The sequence below is a fragment of the Nuphar pumila genome, chromosome 5 (genome assembly GCF_984573655.1).
Source record: "Nuphar pumila chromosome 5, dmNupPumi1.hap1.1, whole genome shotgun sequence".
Lineage (NCBI taxonomy): Eukaryota > Viridiplantae > Streptophyta > Magnoliopsida > Nymphaeales > Nymphaeaceae > Nuphar > Nuphar pumila.
Window position 1 is genome coordinate 101,797,885 of NC_143253.1, and position 10,968 is coordinate 101,808,852.

The 10,968-nt window shown below is 35.8% G+C and overlaps 1 protein-coding gene across 1 annotated transcript; it reads left to right on the forward strand.

Moving 5' to 3' along the window:
• Positions 1 to 2,851: 2,851 nt before the first annotated feature.
• Positions 2,852 to 4,999, forward strand: LOC149837937 (uncharacterized). Its single transcript, XM_090008156.1, has 2 exons — positions 2,852 to 2,928; positions 4,528 to 4,999. The coding sequence occupies exons 1-2, from the start codon at positions 2,852 to 2,854 to the stop codon at positions 4,997 to 4,999; spliced, it is 549 nt and encodes a 182-aa protein (XP_089864282.1).
• Positions 5,000 to 10,968: the final 5,969 nt, after the last annotated feature.

Consider the following 10,968-nt stretch of genomic DNA (forward strand, 5'->3'; position numbering starts at 1 on the left):
TAACATTGTCAAACAGGTTGGAGAAATGATAAAACGTTCCATTTTATTTTAGGATGCCCGAAACCATGCTCTTCACTTTGTTTAGCTAAAATAAATGTTGGTTATAAGATGCCAAATATTGTCTTTCCCTGCCATACAGGACTCCACAGTTTGGGAAATGGAAAAGAAAGTGGGTCATCCCCAAAAGAACAGGGTGTTTTCAATTGGAAATACCTTCTACCTATCCAAACACACCCTTAGCAAAATAATATAGTAAGTTTGGTGATAACATTTCCATTTTGCTGATCATATCTGATAGAAATAACAAACACATAATTTTCCAACATGCAACCCTTGAGTTAAAATTCAAACAAGTGCTATGACTTCATTAGGTACTGACCAAGTTGAGTTCTAAATCTATAGAGACATCAAAATTGCATCCATTGTTTGGAGTTTGGACTATAAGCTTGCATTGTTTATTTGCAAGCTAAATTAATCAAGAGAGCAACACCCATTCAAACACTCGTGAGAGCCAATAGACTACAATAACATGAAAAAACACAAATCACACATACACACTATTTATAGTGGTATGGTCCAACGTGACTTAGAACATCTCCGTATATCACACAATGAAGAGGAGATGTCTTCACTTATTTATGATTTATGTACAAAATTTTGAAAACTTGTTGGATAAAAGAGTTTTCTACTTAGGTTAGACTCCTTTTGATTACAAGGATATTTTTAGTAGGAGTATTGTAGGATGAGTCAAGCTTTCATTCGTTTCTCCTTCATTGGATAATTGTATTTTTCTTTTTTTTCATATGTTGTCTTGTAAAAAAGATTTTCTTGTCTTGTGCAATCAATAAGATAGCAATTCTTAAAATTAGAACTGTTCATTGGATCTTTCCTTCATAGCATGTGGGCCCATCTCAGCGTGTGAACTGATGTGTTGTGGATCCAATGCATCATCACCTGGATCCAGTTCAATATTTAGATAAGGTTTGATTTATTTTAGTGGCTCTAGTCTTACCAATGCCAGACTCACCATAAAAAACCTTGGTTGGATATAAGCACACTACAAATATCGCATGATTTATAAAAGGCTTGTAAAAGATGGATGATATTTTGGTAAAAGTTAAATTCACTAATAAAAGTTGTTAGTTTGTTCTACACAACTTAAAAAAAATTATTTCATTTTTGTTTTATTTTTCAAAATTTTAAGCATATATATCCTATTTTTGCTCATTTTTTTAAACACCAATAAAAGTATAAATTGTGAAAAAAACTGTGGAGAATTGCATGGTAATTCAAATTTCATTTTAAACTTGTGGTCACTAAGAGAACCAAATGCTTTTTTAATGGATTTATACCTTAGTAATGCCAATGGTTATTTTTCTAATAAGTGTGCTTAAGAACCATATCAACTTCTATTGGGCTAATTAAATTTTTTTTTGAGATACGCAAAGTTGGACATAACCTCCACAGGATCCATTGTGTTTGAAGGTCCAAGATCTCTTGAGATTTGCCTTTGCCAAGAAAAACCCACACACCAAATTGGTGACCGGGTCCAATATTTATCTGATCCAGATTTGCACCTTGTCAAGGTTGTGGATCAAAAAATTAGATCCATTTGGGTCCACCCAAACCAACTAAGCCAGTCTGGTCACATCACTTCCTGTATGGGTAAACTTGACACTCTTATTGGATCCCACTATCTGGAGAAATTGGATCTAACAAGTGGATACCCCAAACTCAGATTGGGATGTTACTGGTCCAATCCAAGAGGCACCAGCCTGATCCAAAATAAAATAAAATAACAGTTGGCATGATCGAACATTTATTTGGATGTCATTGATTCGGATCTGGGTAGTATATCTGATTCCAAATACTTTTAGCTGGATTTGGTAAAAGACATGGCATCAGATTACTTGAATTTGGATTTGTTGTTTTACATCTATATCTGATTCGTACCCTAGCCACATACAAATCCGACTAGTAACAAAATCCAATCACATGTGAAAAAAATAATAATAAATGCTTTTAACCTAATTAACACCGAACTTGAATCATAAATAAAATTTATTTTACTCCTTTTAAAAAAACACCGAACTTGAATCATCCAATTCCAAATCCTATTGTTCCATATCTGATTTGGCCGGATTCAGTAAAGCCTACATCTGAACCGAATCCGACAAGTTTATATCCGTGGATCTTGAATCTATGCCCGAACAATCAGGTCCACAGCCCGCAGCAGGAAACAAAGGAAAAATACAAGAAGACACAAAAGTGATAAAAATTATTTATAGGGGCACTTCAGTAAATCTCTTCTGAGTTACAACATCTCGGGAAGAGAGTCTTCTTCCTTTTGCGCCACTCCCTCCATTTTTAATTTATTTATTTATTTCCTTCTTATGTCTATTGTTCATTTCGACCGGACTTCTCCGGCGAGCTCCGCCCTCCGATCCGGCTGGAATCTCACTCCTCCTCCGACTCGCCTCTCCTCTCCTCTGTTTTCCGGCAGAAAACTCGACGTGGCCGCTTCCCGCCCGTCGATGCTTCGAATCACGCTCTATCTGGACCCTCGATGCACAGAATCCTCTGTCGCTACTCTTCTCTTTCCTTTGATGAAAATCCCGTGAAGCGGTATTGCTCTCCCCCGCCGGACGTAGTGGTATTTACTAACTCGGAAGCTGGCAGTTTTGTTTGAGTGGGAAAAGAGAAGTTCCGGTTAACCGTGCTGAGGAAGACTGCGGGTTTTCTCTGCCTTGGAGTATTCCTAAGGTTTTGTCGGAGTCCGGTAAAAAACGAGGGTTTCTGAGATCGGAGATCGAACATTGATGTTAGTCCACCGGGGGAGGTTGAGGAATCTATGAAGAACGGCGTCGCCGAGCGGCGGAACCTGATGCCGGTGCTCGGACGCGTTCTCGGCGGGCGGCAGGCGGAGAAGTGTCTCACATGGAATGGCAGATTTTGCTAGCTATGGGAATACTGAGAGAAACGTCGAGCAGGTGATTTGATCCTCTCTCTCTGTTTAGGGTGTTCGTTCGCTCGTTTGTGTTGATTCGGTAGAGCCATTTGCGAATTCGATCTGCCAGAGGCGTTGCGTTCATATTGATGGATTTTTGGCGATTTTTGGTGATTTTTTTAGTATTTTGTTTTGTTTACATTGCGGATTTCTTAGTTTCTGCTCAAGTTATTGATTTGGAAGAGAAACTAAAATGGAAGAACCCTTGAAATTAAGTCAGGGAACTTAGTTTTTACAGAGAAAGAATGGATCATTGTGTCGATTTTCGTGTAGCTTCCTGCTGAAATTCTTATTATAATGAAAGAATGCGTAGTGAAAATTGCTCAAGAGGTACAGCTAGGATTGCTGTAAATATGTGCAGAGCCCTGTTTGTCATGTGTGATCTAGGTACAATGAGATTGTGATTCTATGTTATTGGTTTGTCAACAAAGCTTTTCTCTTCTATGAGCGGAATCACTTCATCTTATGTTTCGAGAAAATATATCAAAATTAGTTCTCTAGCGTGTTTTTTTTCTCAGAAAACTGCTATATTTAACATGATTAAAGCTTGTAGACTTCTTGATGTCTGTGGCTTGGTTTCAGTTCCTTTAGACTAATTTTTTTTTTGTCTTTACCTATCTATTATGTGTATTCATACGCGCATGTTTGCAGGCTAATTCAATCTTTGCATTTCCTTTATGCTTAGGTGTGCTTGCACACGTAGGTTGCCGCTCTCCATTATTAAATCCATCAAAATGAAGTGCATAAACACAATTGATATCAAAAAAGTTAAAATGTCTATTAATGTATCATCAAGCATAAGACCTGTTTCATAAATTGTAAAAGAATAGGAAATGGGAAAATCTTTGTAAAATGATAATAAGTAAAGATTGTCATGTGAATGAGACTATAATGATTCTAAACAAAAGTAGGCACAGTCTAGAAAAAGGCAAAAAGATAATTACATTATCCATGCATCAGGTGTAACTTAATGTATGATCATGTATCGTATAATACATATGATATGCCCTATATCACATTCCTGGAAGGCTGAAAGGTGCAGCAGTGTATTGTATTGAAAGTTTGGGTTCCGTGTATGGCAACATGATATGATGCACTGCTACTCTTAACACTACAAGAAACCTGTGGATTAGCGACGACCTAAATTCGTCGCTAATCCGACGCTAATCCGTCGCTAAACAGTTTAGCGACGGATTAGCGTTAGATTAGCGACGGAAAACTTTCATCATGATTTTTTCGACGCTAAGTAGTGCCATAACTTATCCGCCGCTAATTCCGTCGCTAATTTGTGACGAATTAGCGACGAATATGATCCATCGCGAGTTCTTCGTTATTTTAAATTAGCGATGAATCATATCCGTCGCTAATCCGTCGTTAAATTTTTAAAAAAAATTTAAAAAAAAAATTGCTCATTGTCGACGCGTTCTCCGGCAAGAAGCAATTTTTTTTGCACAACCAGCGCGTTCCGGCGTCGGGACGCTCTTCCCCTAACAATCACGATGAACCGGCGCTGCCTCCAGTTGCCTCTTCCTCACCCTCTCCCTCCGCCTCTTCCCTTCACTCTACGGCTTCTTCATCCTCCTCCTCCACGTGACCACCATCATTGCCGCCATATTTGGCTGCGCGTCGGCCACCAGCGTTGCCTCGCACACGCGCTGGTACACCTCCCACATGGTGTCAATCGTGCTGATGGCCATATTCGAGGGGTCGGTGTCGGTGCTCATCTTCACACGGATGGGAGACTTCCTGCAGTCCCTCAAGTCGTACGTCAAAGAAGACGACGCAGAGGTGATACTCAAGCTCGCGGGGGGTCTCTGCGTGCTCATATTTTGCTTGGAGTGGGTGGTGTTGTGCTTGGCATTCATAATGTGCTACAACGCCTATGTTGTTGAACCGGCGCGTTCCGGCGTCGACGACAGGCTCCAGTGGCTCCCCAATAGCAGCCTCCTCTTCGTCGCCACTCTCTTCGACTCCGACAAGCTCCAGGTTTAAATCGAACGAGAGGGAAAAACAAAGGGAGAAAAAATTTTGAACGGAGGGAGGGAAAATTTCGCGCCTCAGGTGGGACGAAAATTAGCGACGAAATTAGCGAGGGAATTTTTCCGTCGCTAATTAGCGACGAATTAGGGACGGAAAAATTCTCTAGCTAATTCCGTCGCTAATTAGCATTTTTTTGTAGTGTTTTGGCGACGAAAAAATGTTGTCGCTAATCCCTCGCTAATTAGCGACGGAGATATTTTCGTCGCTAATTTTGCAAATATTTCAAACGTTAGCGACAAATAGTTTTCGCTCGCTAATCCATCGCAAATTGGGGACAGAAAAAATCCATCGCAAATTTTCGTCGCTAAGTAGCATTTTTCTTGTGGTGTAAATTTGTGCAAAAAAAAAAATTTGCACACCTCATGGGGTCTCATATATATGGATTGTGAACTTGTTTTTAGTTTAATGATTGTGTTATTTAGTAAAATTCTCTTTGACTTTTCAAGCTCATTGTGATTGTTGTGCGCAATTTTAAAGTTGTAGATATTGAGATGGTTTCATGCTTTGATTTTATGGTTTTGTTTCAACTGATGTTTTCTTTTCCTTTTAAGGCCCTTGTTGCTTTGAAGAAGGGCACTCAATTGCTGAAGTATGGCTGCAAAGGGAAGCCTAAGTTTTGCCCATTTAGACTTTCTTATGTAGGTTTGCTCACCTTCTTCTTTATCTTTTCAAATGCTTTTCAACTAGTGTGTTTTCTTATTTAGCGTATTGCTATTCAAATAAATAAAAGAAAAAATGGTCTTCAGATAAACACGTGAAAGTCAACTGTCTCTTAGTTCTTTGAAAAATCCATAATTTCTTAATGCAGCTTACTGTAATTAACATTTTGTTTTGTGCATATAGTTGGCATTGGGATAATGTTCATGATATAAATAGAAAATCAAGTTGCATTATTGAGCCATTTTGTCAGCTAAAGGATTCTTTTATTTTGAATCAAATGTAGAGCTAATATTAAGGAACATTAACATGAACAAGGAAATGAGTTGGTTTGCAATATACCAAACCATGGTTGGCATTCTTGGGACTTGGTATCAGATCGGCCATATGCAACTCGGTGACTCTTGTGTGTCATATTTTTTTAAATTTATTAAAAATAAATGATAAATATGCAATTTGTAATACAAACTTACATGTATTATTTTTAAAATTGTCATATAAGTATGTTTTTATTATATATAATAATACATATAACTCAAAAAAGATATATGTGTTTAATAATACATGTAACTCAAAAAAATATATAAGTGTCTATATGTGTGGTATATAAATATAGATATAAATACATAATATACATATCTTTGATAATTTATATAAATACATATTTATAAGTACAAAAAATCAGTATATTAATTTTAAATATGGATTTCTCATATACATATATATAAAATAAGACAAGAACATGTAATTTCAAACTTTTAATGTTTCTTAGTTACAGAAAAAGAGTAACCTATATTTATAGGTATAAATATGATAAGAAAAAGAGAAAAAATCATGAGTGAAAAATAAAAATGAAAAAGAGTAGTGGTTAGGCTTGTGATTGTCAAATGGAGTGGTGGATAGTTCAACAACAACAACAACAACTACGCCTTCATCCCAAAACAATTGGGGTCGGCGATATGAACCAAAAAAGAAAATCATTCTGGGTCTTCCACATGAATCCTTCTCCTCCAATCATTTCTATCCAATGCCATGTCCTCGGTGAGGTTCAAAGCATTCATATCCTTAAAAAACTTAAACTACATGCAAAGGAAAGGCATTAAATAAGGTTAAATATGTTAGAAATTCACATGCTATATATACGTGTATACTTGAATATATATATATATATATATATATATATATATATATATATATATATATATATATATTCAAGTATACACGTATGTAGATGGAATCCATTTTGTAATTTCTATTTTTATTTTTCCTTTTCTTTCTTTTTCATTTTTTATTTTCAAAGTTTGACTCTTTGACTAGCCGTTGGGCTACTCCCAACGGCTCTAAATAGAGTCGTTGGGAGGTAGCCCAACGACTAATCCTCTTTCTCTAAGTGTATAAATATTGGGGTAAATGCCCCATTGTAATGAGCATTTTTTTAGTGAGGTTTACTGTTAATAAAGATCAATATTGCATGTGTGTCTTGTGCCTTAGTGCATTTTGAGATAGTTATGCCTTAGTGCATTCAACGAGTGAATATTATTGTCAAGTTCTTAGTAAACTTAATTATTTGTGAGTTCCTTTTTATTGTATCAAAGCCGGGTTGGCTAATTTTTTTCTGTATTCACTTGTGAAGGTTGTTTCGTAAAGCGTGCATCGGTTGGCTGACTCGTGAAGCATGCTTGTGATCTTTCCTTGATCGTGGTTTCTTTCATTTCAACATGGGTGAATTCTTCCCGCATAACTCAATGCAACTCCAATTTTATTCCACCATTCAAGCTTGACGATAGCAACTACATCATTTGGGCGGGACACTTGGAGACATTCGTAAAAGGTCAAGGATTATGGGGGTACATTAGAGGTACTATCTTCAAACCTACTCCTAAAATTACTATATATGAAAATGGTGTCGAGACAAATCTCGAAGAAAAAGAAAGAGAAAAAGCGATGGAGGAATATTATAAAAAATTAGATGAATGGGATATGAAAAATGCCAAAATTCTATCTTGAATGCTAAGTGGGGTCGAAACAAAGATTGCCTCAAATCTTTTGTGTTACAAACAAACGAGGCATGAAAATATCTTAAAGCTATGTTTATCGAGAAAGATATGGCTCATAAGTATTATCTCCAAGAAAAAAACTAGAAACATCAACCAAGGAGATAAGAATGTTAGAGATTATTTTATGAAATTGTTTTCCATTTGAACTCAACTTGCTCAATTTGAACCCAAATGGAAAGGAAAGTGTATCGAAATGCGAAGGGCTCAAGTTGAAGAAGATAGACTTTTTGCCTTTCTTTATGGATTGAGACCGGAGTTTGAACAAACTAGGGCTTCTTTGTTATCTTCTTCATCACCTCTCCTATTCATGAAATTTTCACTAAACTTAGTGGAGAAGAGACTAGACTTAATATGAGAAAAAATGATAGCGTTCTTGCCACTCCTAGTAACACTCAAAAAGGTGGCTGTGCTCTTGCCGCCTCCAAACTGGGAAACTATATCAAGCCTTTTGGATCTCGTCACTTTAATAAAAATCAAAATAGAGGAGAATCCAAAATAATTTGCCATAATTGTCATGAGCTCGATCACATTAGACATCAATGTCCTATATTCAAAAAAGACTATAAATCTCAAGAAAAAGGGTTGTTACGGCTCCGTCAAAACAAGAAGAAGATACCTAAAGTCTCAAAGATCTCTCTAAATCATTGTCACAATTGACGGAGACATTACAACCATTGCTTAAAGGATCTACATCAGGAGCGACCATTGCATCATCTTCAACTCCTGGTATGTGCTCTTTGATTCTTGATTCAGGAGTTTCATTTCATATGACTCCACATAAGTCTATTTTATCCGAATGTCAATCTAATTCAAATGCATCTTTTGTTTCTAGTGTCGATGAAACTTCATTGGAAATAAAAGATGTTGAAAATTTTAAAAATGATTTGACAAAACACAAGTTTTATATTTCAGAAGTTAGATTTATACCAAAATTATATCTTAACTTACTTTCGGTCTCTCAAATCTCGGATCATGAAATTGTATTCTCATCAAACAAATGTTGGGTGCAGGATGGCCAGTCCGAGAAATTGATTGGAGAAGGTTCTAGACAAGGAGATCTTTATTAATTCCAAAAGAATTATTTTGTAACAATGTTCAAACAAAAGATATCAAAGTTTGGCATCATAGACTTGGTCACCCAAATGTAAGGAAATTGAATTTTGTACCTGTTACTAAGGATAAATAATTTTGAATAAAGGAATGTTTACTTGGAAAAATGACTTCTTTGCCTTTTGGACAAAAGGACTTTTTACTCCTCCATGCCTTTTGAGTTGGTCCATTCGGATATGTGTGGTCCTGCTCTTATAATTTCTAAAGGAGGATTCTCCTACTATGTTGTGTTCATTGATGATTATACTAGAAATTGTTGGATTTACTTTCTTTAAGTTTAAATTCGATGTGTTTGCAACCTTCAAAACTTTCCATAGATAAAAAATCAATTTGAAAGCAAGATCAAAATCCTAAGAACCGACTCTGAGGGAGAGTATTTATCAAATGATTTCAAACATTTTTTAGAAAATGAAGAGATTTTACATCAAAGATTGTGTCCTAAAACACCACAACAAAATGAAATTTTAGAAAGGAAACATAGACATATTATAGAGACTATAAGGACACTTCTTATTTGTAAGAATGTTCCCAAAAACCTTTGGGCCGAAGCTGCCCTAACCTCAGTATATTTCATAAATAGGATGCCTTCAAAATCTTTATCAAATGAAATTCCTTTTGAAAAATTGTTTAAGTATAAACTTGATCATCAAAGACTTAGAATTTTTTGTTGCAAATGTTATGTCTTAAATGATAAATGAGATAAATTATCTTCTAAGGCTATTCTTTGTGCTTTTATTGGGTATTCTGAAACAAAAAAAGGGTTTATATGTTATGATATCAAAAATGATAAACTCCTTGTCTCAAGGAATGTTAATTTTGTTGAAAATGAAAGTGGATTCGAAGAAAATGTGTCACAAGATGTAAATCCTGATTACTGTTTCTTATTTAAACTACTTTTGAATTATGGGTATGATGATAATCAAGACACTTATATATGGAGCCATCTATTGAGAGTAGAACAGTTGAACTAATAGTATACACTAGAAGAAATATGAGCATATCCACTGAAAATCTAAGCCAAGATAGTCACAAATCATTAGAAGTTCCCTATGAACAAATTATCATTCGTAGATCTGAGCGAACATCAAGGATTCTCAATAGATGTATTTCTTATGACTCCTCTCCTAAACATAGAACCTGTGTAACGACCCCAACTCATACCTCTTGAAAATGCGATTTTTTTTAACCATTGCGGAAACATTTCCAGAGACTTGGGGTCTTTACAGTTCCACTCCCCATTGGATAACCAACCAACCACAAAGGATCTTACATTTATCATCCATATAAAAAAAACCAAACTTTTATTGAATAATTAATGATAGCCTCGAGACAAAAGCATAAACAATTGAATGTAAAGAAAAAGTAAAGAAAAGTTGAGCTACGTTGTCCCTCTGTGAAGCTGTCTAGCAGACGTGTAACACTCGCAGCACACGTAGGTCTCCTAGAAGCGAGTCGCTTCACTGATCCTCTGCGGCTGCGAAAAAATACAGAAATAGGGTGTCAGAAATCCAATGAATTCTGCGTATGAATTCCTCTAATTAAATAAATGAGCCTAAAGAATGCAGATAAGATTTCATGTAATGATTTAAAAGAAATATATTTATGATAATTTCAGAATTTAGGCAATCATGCAAGTAACATAGAACAATTGCTAAACAAGGGAAAATATCTTATATCAACAGGGAATGTTAACTAAGCGTTTGAACTCATGCTATTATGCAAAGAAAGTACATATCATGCATTTATTCATATGTCACAAGTAAAACATACATGTTCTAATGCATAACAGGAATATGCATGATTTAAGTGCAATGCGTGAGTAAATTATTATCTTTTATTAGAATTTCTTTGCATATGCATGTCCCTATTAAATACACACAATTTAAGTTTCTTTTTTAAGTTACCATTTCCAGCGGATATACCAAATGGGTAAAATCCCCGAGGTCAAGTTAGGTTTTAAAGGTAGCTTAGAACACAATTTATATTTTATTACTGAGTTCCAAACTTAACCCTCGACCGAAACAGCCTTCAGAACATTAGACCACCCATCTAATGTCGGGGACACTAGGGACCACCCATCCACAAGTGTCATTTTTC

Coding starts and splice junctions, on each gene's coding strand:
- LOC149837937 (XM_090008156.1), top strand. CDS start 2,852: ATGAAGAACGGCGTCGCCGAGCGGCGGAACCTGATGCCGGTGCTCGGA. Junction 2,929..4,527: donor GGCGGGCGGCAGGCGGAGAA/GTGTCTCACATG, acceptor CGCTGCCTCCAG/TTGCCTCTTCCTCACCCTCT.